The 23,104-nt window shown below is 46.7% G+C and overlaps 5 protein-coding genes and 3 non-coding genes across 8 annotated transcripts; 4 read left to right on the top strand and 4 right to left on the bottom strand.

The window, feature by feature from the left end:
* The first annotated feature begins 1,024 nt into the window (after positions 1–1,024).
* TRNAS-GCU (transfer RNA serine (anticodon GCU)) lies at positions 1,025–1,106 on the top strand. Its single transcript has one exon. It is a non-coding gene; the product is annotated as a tRNA-Ser (tRNA).
* A 2,725-nt stretch (positions 1,107–3,831) lies between these two features.
* Positions 3,832–3,904, bottom strand: TRNAR-UCG (transfer RNA arginine (anticodon UCG)). The gene has a single exon. It is a non-coding gene; the product is annotated as a tRNA-Arg (tRNA).
* Positions 3,905–5,002: 1,098 nt separating this feature from the next.
* On the bottom strand, positions 5,003–5,074 carry TRNAM-CAU (transfer RNA methionine (anticodon CAU)). The gene has a single exon. It is a non-coding gene; the product is annotated as a tRNA-Met (tRNA).
* Positions 5,075–6,264: 1,190 nt separating this feature from the next.
* Positions 6,265–6,687, top strand: LOC141568504 (histone H4). The gene has a single exon (XM_074318644.2). The coding sequence runs from the start codon at positions 6,316–6,318 to the stop codon at positions 6,625–6,627; it is 312 nt and encodes a 103-aa protein (XP_074174745.1). The 5' UTR covers positions 6,265–6,315; the 3' UTR covers positions 6,628–6,687.
* Positions 6,688–12,933: 6,246 nt separating this feature from the next.
* On the bottom strand, positions 12,934–16,360 carry LOC109435957 (histone H2B type 1-C/E/F/G/I). The gene has a single exon (XM_088799716.1). The coding sequence runs from the start codon at positions 16,312–16,314 to the stop codon at positions 15,934–15,936; it is 381 nt and encodes a 126-aa protein (XP_088655842.1). The 5' UTR covers positions 16,315–16,360; the 3' UTR covers positions 12,934–15,933.
* A 228-nt stretch (positions 16,361–16,588) lies between these two features.
* On the top strand, positions 16,589–17,810 carry LOC141568503 (histone H2A type 1). Its single transcript, XM_074318643.2, has one exon. It carries the CDS (start codon positions 16,637–16,639, stop codon positions 17,027–17,029), a length of 393 nt encoding a protein of 130 aa, XP_074174744.1. The 5' UTR covers positions 16,589–16,636; the 3' UTR covers positions 17,030–17,810.
* Positions 17,811–17,945: 135 nt separating this feature from the next.
* Positions 17,946–18,538, top strand: LOC141568502 (histone H3.1). The gene has a single exon (XM_074318642.2). The coding sequence runs from the start codon at positions 18,075–18,077 to the stop codon at positions 18,483–18,485; it is 411 nt and encodes a 136-aa protein (XP_074174743.1). The 5' UTR covers positions 17,946–18,074; the 3' UTR covers positions 18,486–18,538.
* A 3,262-nt stretch (positions 18,539–21,800) lies between these two features.
* LOC109435959 (histone H2B type 1-C/E/F/G/I) lies at positions 21,801–22,781 on the bottom strand. Its single transcript, XM_019714200.3, has one exon. It carries the CDS (start codon positions 22,722–22,724, stop codon positions 22,344–22,346), a length of 381 nt encoding a protein of 126 aa, XP_019569759.1. The 5' UTR covers positions 22,725–22,781; the 3' UTR covers positions 21,801–22,343.
* Positions 22,782–23,104: the final 323 nt, after the last annotated feature.

Here is a 23,104-nt window from a genome sequence, read left to right as displayed (position 1 = left end):
CTGCTGAACTTTGCCAGCCCATGGGAGTCTTCTGTTGAACATAAACAATCTCACAGACACAGAAGCATCAGACATGGTCATGAAAAGAGACAGAAACAAACACCAACCAACCAAACAACAACAACACATTTCATACGCTTGTCTAAGAACAGACGATGAAAGATCACTGCAAATCACAAAAATACCAAACATCTTCTATCACCTAATACTAGGGACGACTAGTTTTACAGATTTAGCTTCAGTAGATTTTTTCCTTCTTCTAGATAAAATTTTTATTAAGGTACTGAATCACAGAATTATGCCCTCCCTTCCAGACAGCCTTCAACCCAGAACAAAGCCCAGTTTTCTTTAGCCCTCCCCAAAATCACGGAACATAAGACAGATGTTACAATAAAGACTTTTTTTTTGGACTTTTTTTTTATGTGGAGATATAATTGACATATAACATCGAGGAAGTTTCAGGTGTACGCATAATGATTTGATACATTTATATACTGCAATATAATGATCACAGTAGCATTAGCTAATACCTCCATTGCGTCACACAATTATTATTTCTTTTTTGTGATGAGAACATTTAAGATGTAGTCTCTTAGCAACTTTAAAGTATATAACACAGTATTGTTGATTATTATCAGTATGCTGTGCTCCAGATCGTATTCATCTTCTAACAGCAAGTTTTGTACCCATTGACCCGCATCTCCCCAGTTCCTCACTCCCCAGCCCCTTGTAACCACCATTCTACTCTCTGTTTCTGAGAGTTCGGCTTTTTTAGAGTCCACATTTCTCTTTGGAAGTGTATTTTGTCATTTTCATTCAGGTCCACATCCGTGTCCTGTCCCCTTCCTCCCCAGACTAATCTTTTTTTTTTTTCTTCCTTTATCAAAGCAAGAGGGCCATTCATACAAGCAGAGACATACTTCTCATTAATAAAAACATGCAATAAAATAATAACAATTACAAAACAGAATTTTGCTGTGTAAAGAAATAAAATATATTTGAAAAAAAAAAAAGCCCTATGGATGACGAGGTGGCCGAGTGGTTAAGGCGATGGACTGCTAATCCATTGTGCTCTGCACGCGTGGGTTCGAATCCCACCCTCGTCGGGTATACCTATGCCTCACCGAGGGCGTCGTGTTTTAGCGCGAACGAGAGGTTGTTTTAGAGATCCGTGAACCATACCGGAAGTTAGGGTCCAAACAACTCTCATTACCAAATCCTGAGCAGCAGAGGTGCCCACCGCCCCGCCCCACCAAGATTCTCCCGGCCCTCCGTCCTCACTCCTGCCTCCTTCCCACTGTGTTGCTGCACGCAACGGGGGGGGGGAAGAGGGGGGAGTTTTCTCGAATCTACTGGATGTGTCTGTCCAGTGGTCCGTGTGGTTGCGGGCACCACAGGTGATGCTAATGCACCTGTTGGGTTGAGGACCACAGGACATACTCTTCTCTTTGCTCATTGTCCTACCTGCTCCCCTGTCTTGGCGGTTTTGGTCGAATATTCTTCACCTTTCAAATCCCAGGCAGCTTTCCAGGTCCAAGGTTCTCTTCCGTGACCCCTTATCACTCTCTACCCTCCTTCCCTCCCAAGCTCAGGTCTGACTCTAGCTTTGTCTCCTCCCAGGAGCAGGCACTGTCCACACCCTGTGCATTTGCTTATGGCATTCCTTCTGCCAGGACGGTGTCTGCTCCCTGCCGGCAAAATCCTTTTGCAAGACCCAGATCAATTGTCCCGTTCCCCTGAACCTGCCAATGAGAGCATTAGTCTCCTCTTCGAATTTCAGTTGAGTTAATTTAAATCGAAGATCCAAGCGCTCCAGCCTGTTTATTTCTCCCTTTTTTGATCTTCTGCCACGTGCATCTTAATTTTAGCACACATAAAAATCTCACCTGCCACCGGTTTTCACCTTATAGTAAACTATAGCAAGGGGCTGGGTAAACCGTGTAGAGTAACAAAATTTGAAGGGACGGTAGAGATTGTCTTTCTGAAACTTCCCTTCTATCACCTGTCTCTAGTTTACAGAAGAGGAAACTGAGGTAGAGACCCGACAAACCCAACCTTTCCTTATTAAGGTTCATGAGAACCAATTTCTTTTAAATCAAGTGGATGAGGTGATGAGGTCCTTCTAACATGTTCAATTTCGGCAAATGGGGTTGTAACTTTTGATACCTGGAGAATTCTTCTGAAGTACACTTGTTATAAGCCAGCACATCTCCCAATGCCTCAAGAGGATGGAGGCCTAAGAAGCCCAAATTTTGAAGCAATGTCTGTTTTTGAATTTTCTCTAACAATATAAGGTTTATATGGTATATATGGTTCAAAGATGCTTCACACACGTTAATCCATTTAATCTTGGAAATGAGAACTGGGGAGGCGGTGATCCAGATTGAAAGCCAAAGTGGAGTCCAGGAACTGGGTGATATGCTTTGTATATTTTGCATTTTCTCCAATAAAAAAATCAGAGATAATTCATGTTATGGACACCTGAGCAGTCTTACCCCTCCCACCACTCTGTTGCCACTTTACCTTCTCTTAGAATAAAGTTCTAGGGGTAGCACCCTTTTATAGCCTTGTCTCTCCAACTTTGCACACTGTACAGTCAACAGATATTTGTAAAATAAACACTTAAAGGCATACTGTGTGTATGTGGTGATGATGGCAGGGCGAGGGATTGAAACTTCACCCAGGCAGAATATTTGTCACTCATCCAGGGTGAGTGACTCCTGTGATTACACATCAAAGGATGATTTTAAATGTGCCAATCTCCCCAATGTAGAGAAGTAGATCCTGGGGTAATTTTGCCTCTGTCCCTCACCTCTTTCAAATTCAAAGTTTCTGTTTTTTCCTTAATTAAAAAGGAGAGAAGAAAAGAAGAATACATGAAGTAGAAGTGAGCTAAGCCTATTGGTTCTCTCTGTACAATTTAGCCTTTACAGATGACTGGAGGAAACCAGAGTCAGATGGGAGATCTAAGAAAGAGGCCAGGGAAAGGAAGAGGTAATCCTTCCCTTGTTTTAATTTTCATTGCTTTCCCCTACAAAACCACTCATGGCCTCCACATTTGAACCAGCATTCAGATCTGAAATTAAGCACCATCTGTTTCACATGAAGTCAACAGTTGACAATTACTTTTTCTTCATCCTAAATTATTATAAAATTCAGTTGTCTAGGCACAGAGATTGTGTTTTGGGACATTTTATGCAGCTATCTTCTCTGTTGCTGTTTGCATACACGCTATGTAAACACTTGCACTGTTTTGATGACCTTAGTATTTCAGTTCTGTCATCTAGGATTGAATGCAAGCTGTTTTCATCCTTTTGATGGCAACACAACCAAAGGAAGAAAGGAAGATGAAAAAAGGAAGGGAAGAGTGGAAACCAGTGGCAGCTAGGGCTTGGAAGGACACACGGACTCAGACTGGAAGCGAGATGCCAAGAAGAGAGTGTGGCCTCCAGCGAGGCAGCCGGAAGGAGAAGCAGCCGGTCTACCCGTGTGCTGGGACTCAGCAGCTGCAGAGAACTCAGTTGTCAGATCTGAATTCCCTTTTCCAAGTGGCTCAGAACAAGCCGAGTCTGTGAATATGAAACTCAGGCGCTCAAGGTCCAGATTTGGGGAGATCTCAAGCCCCCAAGTTATCGGACAGTCTTATTTCAGTTGACTTTCAGCCTCTCTCCAGCCCTGACACTTAGTTCTCCCAGGGCTTTTGAGAATGACATCTTTGAAACAGAGAGGGAAGAAAGAAAATAATTGGGAATACACAGGTGCCAGGTGATTTCCGACCCCTACATAAGATAGAGCAATTTTTATTGAAATACGCAGCAGCTAGAGTAAAATTAACCACGAAGGGATTCGAACCCTCAATCTTCTGATCCGAAGTCAGACGCCTTATCCGTTAGGCCACGTGGTCCTCGACGAAACTCCTTTGCTGCAATACTTAGAAAGTACAATAGGCTATCAGTCAGGTCCTGAGTATGACAAGCTACGTAATAAGGAAAAGTCACTTAATGACACAAAGGCGAGGGCGCCCGCGCTTTTCATCATTGGAAAGATGGAAACTCTAGATTAAGTGGGTCATTTGGGGCCACGTAGTCGGGCCTGAGGAAGGGTAGGGACCGACATGGAGGGAAAAGTAATTTACGACTCCGGAGCAGAGAAATTGGAGTTTACCGCGCCTAAAATATGCCGAAGTATTGTGTATTATCTGCATCGAGGGATATTTTTTAATAAGAGTTTCATCCCTTTAATACTCACCCATTTTCACTATTTTCAGACTCTAGGTACTTGGTACCTCTGCCTGCACAACTGTCGTGGACACCGCGCTCGAAGCCTGTCTTACTAGCAGGCAACACCTGTACGCTTGTCCTCACCATCCTGCAAGGTACCTGCAATTTCCCCCTTCCCATGCTCTTCTGGTGCCTTCTCTGATTGTTACAATGTGACATCAGAGCACTTTTCACACTGTTTCTCTATCCGTTTGAAGAAGAGAATGCTTTTCTGGACGTTTAGAGAGTTCCAGGGCCATTACTATTATTTGAGGCTTCCACATATTAAGAGATTAAAGACAAAAACAAAACACTACAGCAGGATTACAAAAATTTTGACTGCTAATAGCTTTTACACTTATAGATGAATCTACACAAAAAAGTATTTCAATAAAATCGTTCTATGGACAAGATATTTATAGAATTTATAATGTCCTGTACAGTGCTTGTCCCAATACTGAGATCTAGATTTGAAGTGGTATTTTGGATGGCCTCTTTCATCCTTGTCAGTGCATCTCTGTGAATTCATGTACCTCGTTTGAAGATAACGTCAGCAATGTACACATAAGGCATTTCCTTAATTTTCTCAATTCCAAGCCTCTGGGAGCATTGGTTCTCCTGGTTTATTTATCTTGGCTTTTCTTGTTTTCTTCTAAGTGTGAAACCAAGCTACCAAACTTTAAGTAGCAGGGGAAAAAAAACAAAAAAGAGCAAAAAAAAAAACACCAATAAAACAGCACTGCTAGCAGAGGATGGTTTCGATCCATCGACCTCTGGGTTATGGGCCCAGCACGCTTCCGCTGCGCCACTCTGCTTTGTGCTGGCGAGCCCCTTCGAATAATTCTCTTAAGTATGTGCACTAGCGATTTACAGCATGTTTTAAAAATAGCTCGTGAGAGCTCGCCTTCATATTATTTATTTATTTGAATATCTTCATTACCACAACTTGCCAATTCTCTTTGGAATAATGTCGCTAGCAGAATCAAAGATTCAAAACTATGAGTAGAGAAGTAAACATTAACACACACTTAAGATACTGGGAGCAGAGGTGAGTGGCTAGATAATGAAATTAATTACAGGAAAGAAAAGACCCCGGGAGGGGACCCGGGCTTTCGTGGCGTGAGAATTCTGGGGACTCGCCTTCGGGAAGAACACCGTTTTGGTCAGGTTTCCCTGAGTGGGTGTGGGGAGGGTGGGTCCCACAGTTTTTAGACTGGGACGTGTGGGGAGGTCAGTTGGAAGGGCTTTGCCGCAGAAGTGCCGGGGGCGCGGAAAATGTGGGGCAGAGGGACCCGCGTTTCCACGAAGGTGAAGCCGAGGCTCCCTTGCGACCGTCTCCAAGCAGAAGATAATCAGTGAGTAATGTGTCAACGTGAAAGGGGCTATGTAATAATTCAGTGATCAACAGTGACCTCACGGAGACCACAACCCCCTAACGGGCAGGTCATGGTGGGTCGTCAGGCCCCAGGCCCATAACTTTTTAGTCAAAGGTTATCTTTGCCCTAAGCAAGCCCCGTCCACTGTCCTTGTACATCAAGGTTCACAGACCCTTGAAATACCAGAAGCCATCCTTTTTCAGGCCCCGGGTAACCACCCTCAAGGGAGGGAGCACATGGTCTTGTTAACTGTCCTGCACCTTGCTTTCGCCCACCTTCACGCCATCTTCCTTCCCTAATTCCAAATGCACAAAAGATACTGCCAAACTGTCATTCCCGGAAGCATCTGAGACCTTGCTGGTGGACAATGTCGTGAGTTTGGCTCAAATAAACTCTTATGAAAACTCTCTACGGGTTTTGAAGTTGTTACATGGACCCATGTATGCTTAGTTTTACCGAGTTAAAAAGTTCCGGAAATTCTCATCCGGGGACTCAGGACGTGGGGCGGGGGCGGGACCAGTCGTCCATGATGTCTTCTGGGGTTGGGCCTCAGAGGCGGGGCCTACGGCTGGAGGAAGTGCCTGCGTGTGTGCGGTGTTCAATTAGGTCCGCACTCTGCGCATATAAAGGAACTGCCACTGCTCTCTGAGTTAGTCGAGAGTGTGTTGGACATCGCAAGAATGTCTGGTCGCGGCAAGGGTGGCAAAGGCCTTGGAAAAGGCGGCGCTAAGCGTCACCGCAAGGTCCTGCGCGACAACATCCAGGGCATCACCAAGCCCGCCATCCGGCGCCTGGCCCGGCGCGGCGGCGTCAAGCGCATCTCCGGGCTCATCTACGAGGAGACCCGCGGGGTGCTGAAGGTGTTCCTGGAGAACGTGATCCGGGACGCCGTCACCTACACGGAGCACGCCAAGCGCAAGACGGTCACCGCCATGGACGTGGTCTACGCTCTCAAGCGCCAGGGCCGCACCCTCTACGGCTTCGGGGGCTGAGTCCGAACCCGCAAGCTCGCTTTCTGCAGCAAAACCAAAGGCCCTTTTCAGGGCCGCCCACTGCCTTCCGGGAAGTGCTGTGCGCAGTTTTGCAGTTTTCTGCTTACTTTGTTGCGTCTGGGTTTAATTTTAGTATTTTAACAACAACTAAGTTCGGAAAGTATTATAGTTGTCTCATGATGCGCAGAGACAGGAGGTACGACACCTTCGAAGCATCGCGAGGAGAGGCTTGTGAGGGCTCAGGCAGGAGTTAGTACACTGGAGGAATCTCCGCCAGCTCCGGAGAAGGTAAAGCTATGGAACTTCCAACTTTGGTGGGACCCCCATTCACCCCTTGTCCCTGTGAGCATCCACCACCGCCCGCGGTTCCCCAAAGGAGGCAGTCCGCTGTGACGGGAAGCCCTGGAAGTGCCGCAGACCTCGTTAAAGCCCGGTTGGTCCAGTAAACGGACAAACTACAATCGAAGGATGCAGCCGGTCTCTCACAGGAACCGAGGTCGGTTAGAAACTCGCTGCCAGTAAAACGCTGGGTGTTTATTGCTAACGTGTTTGCCCCCAAGCGATATCAGGAAAGATCGGCAGACTCTGCCCTCGTCCCCTGTCCGCCTCCCCAGGCACGGCGTTAGTGCCGTCACCCCCAAACCTGGGTCCTTGGGGTTAAGTGGCGCTAAGTGGGCCTTGCTGATTCCCGTTCTCAGGCTGGGCCCCTCCCTAAGCCCGAGGCCAAGCAGTTTGTAAGTTACCGCTCCCAGTAGTTACCAGACCCGGGAGCCAGTGTCCTGACTCGGGCCTCTAACTTCCCCGGAGCCCGAGGGCCGTACTTGGCAGGTGTAAAGGAGGCGCTCCCTCCTGCGCGCCAGGCTCGCGGGGGGCTCTCGGCCACCTCCCCCCGCCCTCCGCCTGCCAGCTCCCCGCCCCGGACCGTCACCCATTTTCAGCAACAATCTGTTCTCCACCAAAGCCCCTTCTCGGGGCTCACACGTATTGTCGTAAAAGAGTTGGCATCTTTTGATTTGTTAGCCCTTTTAAGTCTCATTGAGAACGTGGCACTTAAATGCGCATTTTAGGTGCAGTTAAAGCTCTCGTGTTAGGCGTTGGAAGGTGGTTGTTAGGTGTCTGTTTTTGTTGCTTTGCGGCTGTCGTGTAGTGAGTGTACGCGCGCTTGGCCATTTTAAAGTTTCAGGTGGCAGCGAAGGAGCTCGCGTGGCTTGTCCACCACCCCGGGAACCTTCCTTGTCAGTCCTCGGGCCCTCCAAGTGGGAAATGGCTGTGTATGGTTCCCGAGTACTAAGAAGTCGGGTTAAACTGCCCGCGAGTTGGCAAGGGAGCCTCCCTTCCCGGCTTGTGTCCCCGCGCCCAAAATGGCGGAGGGTGAGGGACAAAGAGCCCGCTCCGGGAGGGGAGGGGACCGGGGACAAAGGCGGATTCGTGAGCAGACGTGTGGCTCCCGGCTGGAGCGCGCGCTGCTCGACCGTTGTACCAAAGGCCGCGGGGGGAACAGGCTGCACACGCGGGGAGAGCTGGCAAGTGTTCAGCCTACAGACGAGTGTATTTCTGACTACACGGAAAACCTAGGTAGGAGGATGTTACTTAATGAAGAAAACAGAAATGTCAGCTACACTTCACTATTAAGCAGACCTGATGGCAGTAACTGCGGTCTTTGCAATTATTTTTAACCTTTTAAACCGCAGTTTCTTTTGCACGAACCTAATATTAAGTATACACTATTAAAAAATAAAACTTTCATATCACAGTTAACTAAAAACAAATTCCTTAATATCAAATATTCAGTTCACATTTAAAAAATCCCTATTATGCCCCAAATGTCTTAGAATCACCTCTGAGCAAACCACATCAGTTATGTCTCAGGTCTTTATATGAAACAGTTTTTCTCTTTTCCGTCCCTCACCTGTTTTGTTTTGTTTTTGACACTCAGTTGCAGGAGAGCTGACCTACAGAATGTCCTGGTGAGTCTTACTGAGTGATGGGGTCATTTTACTTGACTTCTATGCCCTTCAAGGTAGAAGTGATTTCCATGGATACGATTGAAATTGCGTTAGTTTTCTTGTCAAGGAATAGGTTATAGATGGTGTTATGACCTGAAGGGAACCAAAATTTTGTCACCCTGAAGGGGCTTTTTTTTGGGGGGGATGTTGACTTTAAGCTGTTTATTAAGAAAAATGCTCAGAAAGGACTTTTGATACCCCCTCTCCTCCTTTTCTGCCCAAAAAAACCAGACAGGAAAACCTGCTTCCGCAAGGGAATCCTGGAATGTTCACCTTAGCTCAATTTGAGTTAAGGATGGTAAATAAGAGGGCCCCAGGCAGGACATGTTAGCTGGATACCCCATGTCCCATTGTTTCAGTTGCCCAGCAAGAATTTGCCTGCCGCATGTGTTTTGCTCTTCCTCAAATACCCGTGAACTGCCCATTCCCACTTCTGAAATCTAATACTCCATTCCGCCTTTCCTTTGTCCAAAAGTGTCATATATACCCAACCTTCCCTCATTGTCTTTTGAATTTTCATGCTAATGTGAATTCCCCATGTGCGTGTACTAAACATATGATTTTCTCCTGTGAATCTGTTAATTGGATTATTGGCCTAGTTGGAAGCACTTAGAAGGTGGGAGGAAAAGTATGCATTTTTTTTTAGTCCCCATAGTACACACTGTTGTACCATATCAGGGGCACGTGATGTCAGGCTTATCCAATTTGGGAATAATGGATCGATCACTGGCTTAGGGTGATCAGTTCCATTGTAAAGTCATATTTTTCCTCCTTGTGGCCAGCAAGTAATGTGTAGCGTCATATTTTGAGACTGAGACAATGGAGTAATTTTAAAGCTCATCTATTTTAAAGCTATACACTGTAGTGCTTAAGGTAGGACAAGAATCAGATGTTATTGAAGCCAAAACAGTGCTTTGAGGAGATAAAGTTGTGTGAGAATGTTAATTTAACGAACATAAAGCTGCATACATACCATGTACCAGGCACTGTTCCGTGTTCTGGGAACTGTACCAGTGGGTCTACGTGAGCAAGACAGTATTTTTAGGTGCACAGAGCTTATCTTTTATTGGGGGTACAAACCAAACAAGTGAAACGTCTAGTGTGTCAGATGGTGCTAAGTGCTACGAAGACCACGGACGCAGGGAAAGTCAGAGTGTGGAGGAAGTAGGTGATATTTTAAATGATATGGTCACGAAGGCTTTATTGATAAAGGAATGATTGGGGTGAAATTGAGAAAGTGAAATGCCATGAAGGAAGACCAAGAAGGAAAGCCTGAAGGCAGCAAGGAGTAACTGTGGCTCAGCCCGGGTGGGTGAGGGGGTGTGGCGGGAAAGGAGATAAGGTCTGGGACTCAAATGGAGGTGAGTAGTTCCTGTGTGGCCTTCTAGAACACAGCGCAACAGAACACAATGGGTTAGCTGCTTGGAGTGTCAGAGCCGAAGAACACAAGTCCTGTTGGAAGAGAAAGCTTAGTTTTATTTGTGACAAGCAAAGGAGGCAGGGGAGTAATTTCCAGAGCTCTTGTCTCCCTGCAGGGAGGCTTAGTTATCGCTTTTCTATGCTATTGGGTTAATTACATGTTGATTTCTTCTTGGCAGTTGGCTGAACTGACCTGGTTTCCCTTCTGGTCAAACTCATCCCTTAGGAAGGAGAGCATCTAGTAACAGCTGCCCAGACCTTGGGACCCTTGTCCTAACTGACAGATGTAACACCGACTTTTCATCTAAATGATGTGAGAGCCATTGTAGGGTTCTGAGCAGTGGATGGATGTGATCTGACTTGTATTTGAAATGATCTGTATGGATGCCTGGTGGAGAATAGACTGATGGGGCTGGGTGGGGGTAGGATCAGTTTGGATGCACTTTAGAGACAACAGACACTGGGACCCGTGTGTTACTGTTGGAGACGGTGAAAAATAGTTGGATTCTGTCTCTATTTTGAAGGTAGGGTTGGTTGGTTTTTCCTGAGCTCGAGAAAGTAGGATCTGAAAGAGAAAACGTGTGGATGACCCTAAGGATTTTAGTCACAGGAACTGGATGGAGATGCCAGTTGCTAACATGGAGAATATTCTGGAAGGAACAAGTTTTGGGGAGAGTCACAGGCATAGTTTTGGACATACAGAGTTTGAGATCCGTGTTTATATCTAAGAGGACGATGTGAAATAGGAGTTTGGATATATGACTGCAGTTTCAGGAAGGCATCTGGGCTGGAAACATACTTAGGAGTTGTCCGAGCAGAACTGCCCTGAGAGTGAAAAAGACATAAGACCAGCTAAGATCACTTATAAAAGGGGCTGGTAATGAAGAGAAGCAGCTTAGGAAGTGAGCCCCAGGTCAGATAACAAGAACTCTTTGCTCTGTGCTCACAACATGTGGATTCGTAACTTAGTTTTACAAGCGCTTCCTTCTGTAATTCTCCCTTTCTCCTGTGACTCAGAATAAGCAGAATAAATACTATGCTTATTTTACGGATGTGGGAAAACGCCTTCAGTAATGAGTATGTGATGAAATTGGGACTTTCACTCCAATAATGTGTTCATGTTATAGCCATAGGCACGTCACGTTGGGGACCCACTGACAGACACATCCCGCCCGAATGCACCCACCTTCCCCACATATTCACACACAACTCCAGGGAGCTCTCAGGCCTCCCCAAGCCTCTTCATGGAGCTCTGCTGCTTTTTCTCTTCCCTTGGGTTCACCGGCTCCCGATCTGAGAAGATGCACTTCAGGAACACGGACCTCTGTGTGCTTCTGTTCCCAGATTTCAGTTTGCCCCTTCAATTCTGGTCACCAAATGAGGATGAGAGTGACGTGTGCCATCCCTGAGCAGAGCCTTTCAGAGCCCTTGTGTGGCCTGACTATTCCTTCAGCCTGGTTCCCAGGATGAAGAGGACGGGTGGCAATAGAGCAGTAACTGACCGACAGTCAATAAACATACGCAGAGCATAAACCGTTACGGTAGTAAGTCCCTGGGACTTGGGGATGTCACAACACAAATAACATGAGTGTAGTGACATAGTGTTTAATCTCACCTCATTTCCGGGAATTGCTTTATTTAGAGAACATTAAATTGCCGTGTTGTCTGTCACATGTGGCTAACGCTCCCTGCTGTCACAGCTGTGCTAGTGTAGGGTAGATGTTGAGGAAAATTTGTCGTCATTGGTTGATGTGAGCTTTTGTCTATTAGCTTTTATCTGTTTCTGTATGTGAGATGATTTCTGTGCTGTGATCAGGGGTTGAGTATATTCCCCCTTTGGTCTCATTCTCCCGAGCAGGGGAGACGTGAAATGAAGTTTTCTGTTTGGTCTCATTCTCTTGAGTAGGGGAGATATGAGGTGATGTTTGTTGTTCTGTCTGTGCTGTGAGGTGATGGTTAGCTTAGGGTTAAAGAAATTCTTGATTGAGTGTTAAGAGAATTCCCTTTGTTCAGTTTCGCCCACGTCAGCAGATGAAGTAAAGAAGTAGCTAAGTTATATCAGGACGATGTGACAGCAGGTTGCCAGGCTTTGGAAGACCCTGGACTGATGGTCCCAAGCAAGAACAGTATATATTGCTTATCTGGATGAATTTGCCCTTCGGCCAGATGGGTAACATTCATATCAGTAACTGCCGGACCCTCCCGGAACTGGCCGTTCCCGGAGGGGGAGGCAGGAACAAAAACATGGCTCTAAGGTACATCTGAGAAACTATAGAAGACAGACCTCAGTTGGCAGTGTGATATTAATTATTATTTCATCATTTGGTCATTTGTCATTGGTGATTTCTCATCATTCTAACATTGTGAAGACTTCCAACAACGTAGCTTATAACACCGGGGGATGTCCTCACTTCCAGCCGCGAACTTGTTAGCATCTAGAAAACTTGTGTGTAGCTTGCAGCTTACAACATCAGAAGACGTCCTAACTTCTAACAACAACAACAACATTCTTCAGATTGTTAACACCTTGAAAACTTATATGCAGCTTGCAGCTTATAGCATCAGAAGACGCCTTGGCTTCTAGCAACAACAACAACAGCAACGCCGACAGCAGCAGCATCTTGGGAACTAACAGGCAGCGCTGTGGGAAACACCTGAGTTTCTCCCAGCTACAGACCTGGCAAGGTTTTGATTGATGACTTTTCCAGTACTGTTCACCCCCAGTTTGGCGAGCTTTTGACATCTACTGTAATAGTTACTATCCTAGAGAGCCTATTACTGCTTTTGGATACTCCTTGCTGATGCTATTTGTCTTTAGCCAAGTGATTTTGATCAATAGTAAACATATGTTGGGATCTCTTAAACTTATGTGTATGTGTACTCCTTTGATGTGACATTGGTATCAATGTGTATAGTTTTGTCTTAACCATCTTTACTTTCTGTCATTAGCACATTCTATTAATTGCCTGTGTCTTTTGCTATTGCATATTGCTAAATAAATTGATTAGATATTACTAAATAAGTTCATCAGCCCCACTCTAGCGTGTGTTCCCCTCCTCCTTCTTGTCTCCGCTCGTCATTACAGCTAGAATGTGTGATTATGCCTAATGATGTCACATTCGTCTATCTGTCCTCCTTGGTTGAGGTTTGCTTTGTTGGCTGCCAAAAAAACAACAACAAAAAACAAAACCGCCCAAAAAACTACAGGATGCTTTGCTGGAATATAAAATATTAACACAATTTTTATTGTGTGAATTAGTTCATAACCACTCTGTTAAAAGTATTAATAAATATGTGGACTGCTTAGAATAGAACATAAATACTTAAGACATGGAAGTGAGAAATAGATACAATTTTAAAGGAAATAGGAAATCTGCTTTAACCCTGCCCCTCCTCTGATTAGCTGAGCAGACTGAGACACACATTTTAATTTTGAAGTGCAGCGATTTGAACAAATCAGTGATCTCAAGTGCTCATCCACAGACAGTGTTAGTCTGTGTTCAAGTTTCCTCTATTCTGTGGAAAAATGGGAAAAATAAGGTCAGTGTAGTACATTTTCCATAATATTAAAAATGAATTAAATGTATTTGGTATAAAGGATCAAATTTATTTGGGATAAAGATTTCTTATTTCGAGTTTATCCTTATTACCTTTGAGGTGATGAAAGGATAGTTTTTATGAAATAAGATCGATGGTAACCCCACAGCAGTCTTTAGGGTGGCTCTGGCTTTTCCTAGTTTGGGGATTGTGGACAACAATTTCTTGATTCCCTTTGAACTTCCAAAGTGTAGCTACTTTTCTGGAGATGATTCTTCATTCTGGCCAGATGCTACCGCGAGGTCAGGCATAGGCGGCAGGAACACAACACACCGAGCAGCTCCTGTGTGAGTTTCCAGGGTCCCTTCCTCATGGCAACACAGTTGACTATTAAGTGGGGTTCTAGTGCAGCCTGAGAAGGTCCCTGGACAATGGGCCACATGCTGCTTGAACTGGCAAAGGCAGGGACGTCTTCCAGCATTGACTGTCCTTGGAACAGTTCAGGGGAAAGAGATGACGCTAAAGAGGGGTGTAGACTCTTAGAAGGGGGTTGACTGACAAGGAACCCTAATTAGTGTCAGTTGTTAGGCTTTGAGGCCCCTGCCTTGCTCAAGGCCTCAGGACTCTGAGATGCCGGTGTTCTGACATCAGCCAGAGGGTGTAGCCACACGAGGATTGTGGAGGACCTTCTCTATGCGGACACCGTCCTAAGTGCCTTCTTTATCTGTGTTCATGTACTGATCACCCCAGCAATGTCATGTACCATGTTTCCCCGAAAATAAGACCTAACAAGAAAAATAAGCCCTAGCATGATTTTTCAGGGTGACTTTCCCTGAATGTAAGCCCTAATGCGTCTTTTGGAGCAAAAATTAATATAAGACCCGGTCTTATTTTCAGGAAAACACGGTAGTTACTCATTATTATTGCCACTTTAGAGGTAAGGTCATCTCACAGATGATTTAAGTAATTTGCCCCAACTCAGCATTCAAATCACCCTGGGATCCTCCCTTAAGCCATGCTTTTGTTTCTTTGTATAAATACATTGTTTTAAAAATGTACTTAAAATTAGCTTTGGAGAGCAAGAAATAAACACCTTAATTATATGTGGACTTTAGGGAATTTCCTTCACAAGCTCCACTACAAACTAGTTACTCCTTTAATGTTCACAGAAATCGGAATGTACGCATTTGAAGGTAAAGATGTATACCTCTGGTTTATACTGCCGACGACGTTGAAGGTAGACATATACCTCAGGTTTATACTGCCAACGACATGGCTTTCCCCTTCACATCACAGTGCTCAGAAAAGTTCAACTTGCTGCCGGGGGGGTCCTTACATTCCACATCTCACTACATATATATGTATTTTTAAAAATAAACTTTGGATGGTGTGAGGACTTTGCTGAGACTCAAAGAACATGTGTATCTCCTGGCCAGCTTTACTTTTATAAAATGCTCTATTTTCCCTTTGAGCCTGTTTCCCCATTCCTCTGATTACAACTGGCTTCTTTCTTGAGAAACAAATCTAACAATGTGGAAACAGCCCTTAGAGATAGACAGATGGGAATTCACATCTGTTTTATTTACGTGTGTAAGGGCTACTCAACCTTAATCCTCAGGTCATTCACCAGAGGAGATTCCCACAGGTGACAGGATAAAATCAGTGACATGCTGAGGAGTGACATTACAAGTTAAGTCCTTGTAACCCTTCTCTCTTCAAGTCCCAGGAAATGAAAAACTCTGGACAGGGTCATTCTAGGACTTGACACCAGGGAGGGATGAAGCCAGATCGATTATCACCTAACCACTTGGGAATCATGGGGTTGAAGATTTTACACAATGGAGACTTTCTCTGGCTTTCTCCACCCCCAGGCTAGCCTGCAGCACGTAGTTTCTAATACCCTTGGACAAAGGCAGATTAAAAAACTACTGGATGAAAAAGAATTTCAGAACTTGCCGAGATAATACTTAGCTCCATGAAAACAGCCTGGATGTGTTCCGTGAGGAACGGTGTAGACATGAGCTTTGATGAGAAAATGAAACTGAAGACAGGCAGTTTACAAAGCATTGAAACGGTTCTACATGAGATCGAACCAAAATCTAGGTTACCTTTCCTTTAATAACTTATCGAGTAGCTCAACAAAAAACATAGCTGCAGATTGGCTCGTTGGTGGTTTATAAAGTATGGGGGAGGAACGGGAGAAGTGTGTCCTGAGATTTCAACTAGTTATTACACGGGCTGCTCTAACCCAGTTTCCAGTCTGGAGAGTTACAGATCTTTAAGACAATGTGGGTGGCTCTGAAAAGAGCCTTTGGGGTGGGAGACAAGCCGCTTACGTGCGAGTTTACTTGGAGCTGGTGTACTTGGTGACGGCCTTGGTGCCCTCGGACACGGCGTGCTTGGCCAGCTCCCCGGGCAGCAGCAGGCGCACGGCCGTCTGGATCTCCCGGGACGTGATGGTCGAGCGCTTGTTGTAATGCGCCAGGCGCGACGCCTCGCCCGCGATGCGCTCGAAGATGTCGTTGACGAACGAGTTCATGATGCCCATGGCCTTGGACGAGATGCCCGTGTCCGGGTGCACCTGCTTCAGCACCTTGTACACGTACACCGAGTAGCTCTCCTTGCGGCTGCGCTTGCGCTTCTTGCCGTCCTTCTTCTGCGCCTTGGTCACCGCCTTCTTGGAGCCCTTCTTCGGAGCGGGGGCGGACTTGGCTGGCTCGGGCATGGTGGGAACAAGCACGAAAAAAACGGAAGAAACAGCAAGAGAAATGTGTGAGCTGGGCACGCCTTGTCCCTTTTATATAGAACATCGCATGCAAATAACATGATAAATAAAGTCTTGTGTTTGATTGGTGGTTATTCAGAATAACGTCAAAACATTAGCTCTGTCCAATCAGAATGCAGGAATCCCAAATTTGCATTTGCACTGGTTAAGCTGAAGCTGCAATTTCAACCAATGGCACACCCTCTTCTTCTCGACCCGAAAGGTTTATAAAAAGTGCAACCCCTGCACTTTAGCTACTCCCAGTGAACTTTCTAAGCTCGAAATGTCTGGACGCGGGAAACAAGGCGGCAAGGCGCGCGCCAAGGCCAAGACGCGCTCGTCGCGGGCCGGCCTGCAGTTCCCCGTGGGTCGCGTGCACCGGCTACTCCGCAAGGGCAACTACGCCGAGCGGGTCGGGGCCGGCGCGCCCGTGTACCTGGCGGCCGTGCTGGAGTACCTGACGGCCGAGATCCTGGAGCTGGCGGGCAACGCGGCCCGCGACAACAAGAAGACGCGCATCATCCCGCGCCACCTGCAGCTGGCCATCCGCAACGACGAAGAGCTCAACAAGCTGCTGGGCAAGGTCACCATCGCGCAGGGCGGCGTCCTGCCCAACATCCAGGCCGTGCTGCTGCCCAAGAAGACCGAGAGCCACCACAAGGCCAAGGGCAAGTAGAAGCGCCCTTATTTTGTGGCACCTCCAGTATGTCCACTTCAAACCAAAGGCTCTTTTCAGAGCCACCCACTTTTTCAGGAAGAGCAAATCACTCGTGTACGTGTTCTATCGTTAAGTTACAGTCTCTGTTACTGGTCCCCACAGCCCAATTTACTGCTGATTACTGTTGACTCTTCCTCCGCTGCCGTCCTGGAATGTGACCCTGGGACAAGTGATTTAGGAACATCCCTCATCCGAGGGGTTTAGTAATTGGAAGGGACCAGTTAAGAGAATTTTACCAAACCTAATGCTTAAGATAGAAGGGTTGACTGCAGTGTTAGTGTTGAGCATTAATTTTCTCTAATGATGGAAACAAAGGAGGGAACTTGGGCTTTTCTTTAGCAATTATGCGCTGGGGGAAGGGTGTGAGTGGTGGTGGCAGCCTGAAATGTCAAGATTCGCTGAAAACACACGTTGTCACATTGGAAGTCACCGTGGGCGTTTCAGTTTCTGAAGTAAAGCTGATTGTATTTGGGGACCCTTAGGGAAGTGTTGACATTGTTGCAGCTTGCCCGTCATCCCCCTGCCCGAGCTTGACCTGTAATTTCCCAGGTAGCCCACCTAGGAACGCTGCCACGTGGATCAAAGATTTCAATGGGTAGGAAGTGGCAATGGGGCGACTCGCGGTTCAGTCAATAAAATAGTTATCTGTGGAAAAAAATACAAGTAAATCTCAGCGTAGTCCTTGGGATCTTAGGCCCCTTACACAGAATTCCTGGGTGAATTTGCATCTTTCCACAATCCCCAAGTAATTCCCTATTTACAATGTGAAATGCACAGAACTGGATCATTAGAAAATTTGGATTACAGACGGCTAACGGATGAAATGTGGAACAGTTCATCTGGATTTACTAATCACTAACCACCTCCTTGAATCGTCAGCCAATGGTTTTTTTGCGCGGGACTTTTCAAAAACCGTACGTCCAATCAGAACGTTTCTGAGGGTATATAATGACTATCTCTTACCCCTTTCATCAGCTTTTTATTTTGCTTCACTGTTTGCGGAATGGCACGTACCAAGCAGACGGCGCGCAAGTCCACCGGCGGGAAGGCCCCGCGCAAGCAGCTGGCCACCAAGGCGGCCCGCAAGAGCGCGCCGGCCACTGGCGGCGTCAAGAAGCCGCACCGCTACCGGCCGGGCACGGTGGCGCTGCGCGAGATCCGGCGCTACCAGAAGTCCACGGAGCTGCTGATCCGCAAGCTGCCCTTCCAGCGGCTGGTGCGCGAGATCGCGCAGGACTTCAAGACGGACCTGCGCTTCCAGAGCTCGGCCGTGATGGCGCTGCAGGAGGCTTGCGAGGCGTACCTGGTGGGGCTGTTCGAGGACACCAACCTGTGCGCCATCCACGCCAAGCGAGTCACCATCATGCCCAAGGACATCCAGCTGGCGCGCCGCATCCGTGGGGAGCGGGCGTAAGCTGTCTCAGCGCTGATAGCTACAGACCAAAAGGCTCTTTTCAGAGCCACCTACACTTTCAATCGGAAGAGCTGTGAGCAAATTCTTGGTATCCACCCCCAATGGGACAGGCTAGCGGCGTAAGCACCCGTTTCGCCTGCCTGGGAATGTCACTCGGCGCCTCACTTTCCCTGTCCACCTGAGGACATCCATCCCAAGCACTAATTATTAGTGCCCAGGCAGGAACGACCCTGCTGCTCCTGAGGCACTGCGTATGTCCCCATCCAGAGTGACAAACGGATCGGACCACTAAGGTAGCACTCGGACTGCACATATAATACTGAATAACCCCTTATTTGCGGAAACTCCTCAGGAACCATTGAGACGCCCCACACTTCAAAAAGGGGTGTCTCGAACCGCCCTCCGGCAACCCAGGATCCGCTTCTGTCAGCTTTGGCAGACAGCGGCGGTGGAGCCCCCAGCCTGCGGGCGTTGGGAGGGGAGCTGTCGGTAAACACTGGAGGCCCTTCAGCAGCGCAGGAATGGAGTAAATAGTGAAAGCCAAGTCCTGGAAGGAACCAAACAGCCAGGCTTTCCCTACTGGTTTTGGTCAACTCAATTTCCTCTAAGGCGCTCCGGTTTTTTTCCCCCTGAAAAGAATTATTTAGCCAATTGTGTGTACAAATTTTCGGTTTAATGCATCTTGAAATTTAGTTCGAAATCGTTTGATTTGTGACAGATGGAGATTTGTTTCCGTAAGTTACTGGGTAAACTGGTTTGACTTGTTAACTGGGAGTGAATGAAACTGCTAGATTTAGTTTTTCGCCTGACCTGTGCGCTGTCTCTTAAACGGCCTGGCTGGCAGTTTTGTACACTGAGTAGGTTGGTTAGAAGCCAAAGTTGCCCTAAGATAGGAGCTTTGCAGGGTAGCAGGAAATGGGATGGAAGGACGATTTTTGGGTGGTCGAGGAGTGCTTGGTTTTGGCAAAAGGCTGAGTTGTTTCCTTTGTGTTTTAGGTACTTCAGAAGGGGCAGTGATCCGGTGTGAACAGGGGGTTATATGGGCACACAAATTATGACAGGTGAGGTCCTTCACCCACAAAAGATTGAATTTGGGGTGTGTTTTCTGTTTACCCCTCCTAAAGCTTCGTTAACATGTGTTTGGGCACCGAGAAGCTACTGTAATGGTGACATCTGTGTTGCTTTTTTATGTTGGAAACCTCAATGTGCTCAATTTCCATCTCGGTGCAGTTAAACGTGAGGTAGTCTTGGCTTTCCTGTGAAATGTTTGTCCTTTCTACAGAGAATAACGGGCATAGTTGATAATAAGGATTTCTAATGGCTTTTTGGGGGCAGAACCGAAGGCCCGGCCCTGCCCTGGAGGCTTCCACAGCCTGGGCACAGGTAGTGTGTTTTCCACCTGCAGTGAGAGCATCACTGAGCTGGTTACAAGTGTAGGGTCTGAGACCCCACCCGGATTACTCAGTCCGTTCCAAGTTCCAACATTGTTCCAAGTTCCCATCAGGTGAGTCTCATGAACTCCAGCGTAAGAAGCCTTATTTTCTAAATTGGTGTTTTTGGTCTTATCAGGAAAAGCTCTCACCAGGAATAAGTGTTTGCAAATTGTATGTTTATTCATGTCACAGAAATGAGTGTTCTTAAAGCAATTCCCCGTGATAAGGAGAACCTAAGACAGTTTGATTTCATTACTGTTCAGTGGTCTCAAGGTTGACTGCCCATCACAACAGTCAATGAATGAGTTGAGAGATTCACCGAGATAAAAGACAGGACCCAGGCAGGCAGGATTGTAGCTTGTATGCCAGAGGGTAGCCCTTGGCATGTATATTAAGCCAGTAGGGTGTCACTAGACTCCAGACTCAGGTTGACCTCACAGAAGGCTTGAGTCTGACCACGCGGACCTTCTCCACATCTCACTGCATTGTCCTGAGTGCCCAAGCCCTGTGACAACTGCACACAGTTCCATTTGGACTCCAGTGGTGTCAAGCACTGATCACCTACCTCAAAATGAAAATTTGATTCCGGCTAGAATTGTATGGTTTTATTTTCTTCCCCACTGATGCAAGTTTAGCCAGTATTTACAACTCATGTGTGTTATACTAGGAAACTCCAGTTTGCTACTGAAGACTTTACAACTCACCAATTCCCCTTTCGTTTTATTGTTTTCAGGCATGAGCTGTGGCAGGGACTGCCACAGTTGTCCCCTGAAATTCATTGTTTCTTATTTAGTAATTAAACTCCACAAGCTTCCTTTGCAGCAAGGCATCTTGGGCCACAAGGTGGAAGGGGCATATTAAGAATGACAACTAGAATGACAGATGGGAGATTCCCTTAATGCAATGGTACCTTCCCCAGCTGCTCCCCTCTGCCTCTCCCCTCTCCATCTCCCTTCCTGCCGGTGAATTTCTCTGCTGAGGGTGGTTTTGAGAACCAGAGATTATGAGCAAAGGGGGCCCAGCAGATGGGAGGAGGCTGTGTACTAGATGTTGCATGTCTTACAGAGCGAGCATGTGTTAACCTCCAGATAACTTGTTGGCTAACGATAGTCTCTAAGTACAAATGTGAACTCCACACATTGTGATTCTTCTCTCTCGCTGCCTCCTCTTCCCTTGCCAGCTGTCTTCACCTTCCTTCCAGAGTTGCTAGCAGGGAACTTGAAAATGTAAGGTTCAGTCAATTCAGCTATTGGCAATGCTCAGGTGATCTTTAGACTGATGCTCTCCCTCCTGTTTGATCTCTGTTTTAATATCCACTTTAGATGAGCCCTATGAAAACAAGGACTGTTTCTATTCTGCTCACTGCTTTCCCTAGGACCTGTCACTTTCGGAAACTTAACACTCTCTTGATTTTAGCCAAAAGGCCGAGAAGTCGGAAACTTAACACTCTCAATAAATGATGGAGTGAGTCCTAGGCCTTCCACTCAACGCTGCATGTAGGGAAGACACAAAAGCACACTCAGATCTGTTAGGATACTCTTCCCCACACGTGCTCCAACTCCACGATCCAACAGAGGTCCATTAAGGGTGGACTTGGGTGCTGACACCCAGTACCGGTCCCTGTAAACTCGTTAATCTCAGGTATTTTGAAATCTAGCAGAAATGGTATTGTTGATTGCCACCAGCCTCTTCAAAGGAAGACTGCCTGTGCTCGGCTTCTTTGCTTGCTGACAGGCAAGGACACTACCCAGACAAATGTAAATTCTATTTAAGTTTTAAGTCTAAAATGCTGCCCCGACCAGTGGGGCATTCAACAGGGACTGAAGAGAGACACCCTGAAAAGAGAAAATAGGAGGCGCGAAGAAATGGAGGCAAGACAGAATTCCGATCAAGCCTCAAATTTTTATTGTAATGGGGATAGATATGTATGAGTGTAGAAAGGGGAAGTGGTACACGTCACGAGGAGGTGCTGTGAGTTATGACCTTATATGGCTAGGCAAACCAGAATTGTTACCACCAGGATCTATTTTTTGGCTTCAGGCCAACGGTCTGACTTCCTGCTATGCAGGATTTTTCTGTGAAGGCAAGGTTCTTTTGCCTGGGTCCCAGCAAAATGCATTTTACTTACAGAGGTAAAGGACTGAATTGTTTCACGAACCTTTCTGTGCCAATTTCCCTCCCAATGCCTTCCGTTTAGTAGGAAATCCTCAGACCCTATTGTCTTCCACTAGCCACATTAAGACTCAAAAACCACACACCACTCTGGAATGCTTGCCAAAAACAGTTGTTCAGTAGATATTCAAGGTGTAAACAAATTAGTGCACGGCCCCTCCAAAAACCTTCAGTGTCAGAGCTCTTAGTGTGAAAACATGGGTGGCTCTGAAAAGAGCCTTTGGGGTGGGAGACAAGCCGCTTACGCGCGAGTCTACTTGGAGCTGGTGTACTTGGTGACGGCCTTGGTGCCCTCGGACACGGCGTGCTTGGCCAGCTCCCCGGGCAGCAGCAGGCGCACGGCCGTCTGGATCTCCCGGGACGTGATGGTCGAGCGCTTGTTGTAATGCGCCAGGCGCGACGCCTCGCCCGCGATGCGCTCGAAGATGTCGTTGACGAAGGAGTTCATGATGCCCATGGCCTTGGACGAGATGCCCGTGTCCGGGTGCACCTGCTTCAGCACCTTGTACACGTACACCGAGTAGCTCTCCTTGCGGCTGCGCTTGCGCTTCTTGCCATCCTTCTTCTGGGCTTTGGTCACCGCCTTCTTGGAGCCCTTCTTCGGGGCGGGCGCGGATTTGGCCGGCTCGGGCATGGCACAGATGTCTCTAACAGGAAACCTGCAACGTGAACGTTTTAGCCAATGCTGGCCTATATCTGCAGGGCATCTATGCAAATGAGGTTTAATCTGCCTGTGTCCCTGATTGGATCAAATCAGCCAGGAGTACCGTGTTATGTAAACAAGGTGACTTCACCATCTACTTTTTGATTGGCTGTTTGTGAGGAAGTGGATCCCTGGATTCTATTTTCCTTTAGAAAAATTTCCATTGCCAAAATGAAAAAATTAAATTCATGTTAATAGAATCTATTTATGAACCTTGTGTCTCCCTAAATCAGGACCTAAGTAGGCAAAACTGGATTGAATTTACTCCTCCGTGGTTTCTTGCCAAATTAGTTACCTGGTTGCTAACTCTA

The sequence above is a fragment of the Rhinolophus sinicus genome, chromosome 7 (genome assembly GCF_057876585.1).
Source record: "Rhinolophus sinicus isolate RSI-liver-muscle chromosome 7, RSI-T2T, whole genome shotgun sequence".
Taxonomy (NCBI): domain Eukaryota; kingdom Metazoa; phylum Chordata; class Mammalia; order Chiroptera; family Rhinolophidae; genus Rhinolophus; species Rhinolophus sinicus.
Note: the sequence above shows the minus strand (reverse complement) of the source record. Positions and strands in the feature narration are given on the sequence as shown.

Bases quoted from the DNA above. Each gene is read 5' to 3' on its own strand.
- LOC141568504 (XM_074318644.2), top strand. From the start codon at position 6,316: ATGTCTGGTCGCGGCAAGGGTGGCAAAGGCCTTGGAAAAGGCGGCGCT.
- LOC109435957 (XM_088799716.1), bottom strand. From the start codon at position 16,314: ATGCCCGAGCCAGCCAAGTCCGCCCCCGCTCCGAAGAAGGGCTCCAAG.
- LOC141568503 (XM_074318643.2), top strand. From the start codon at position 16,637: ATGTCTGGACGCGGGAAACAAGGCGGCAAGGCGCGCGCCAAGGCCAAG.
- LOC141568502 (XM_074318642.2), top strand. From the start codon at position 18,075: ATGGCACGTACCAAGCAGACGGCGCGCAAGTCCACCGGCGGGAAGGCC.
- LOC109435959 (XM_019714200.3), bottom strand. From the start codon at position 22,724: ATGCCCGAGCCGGCCAAATCCGCGCCCGCCCCGAAGAAGGGCTCCAAG.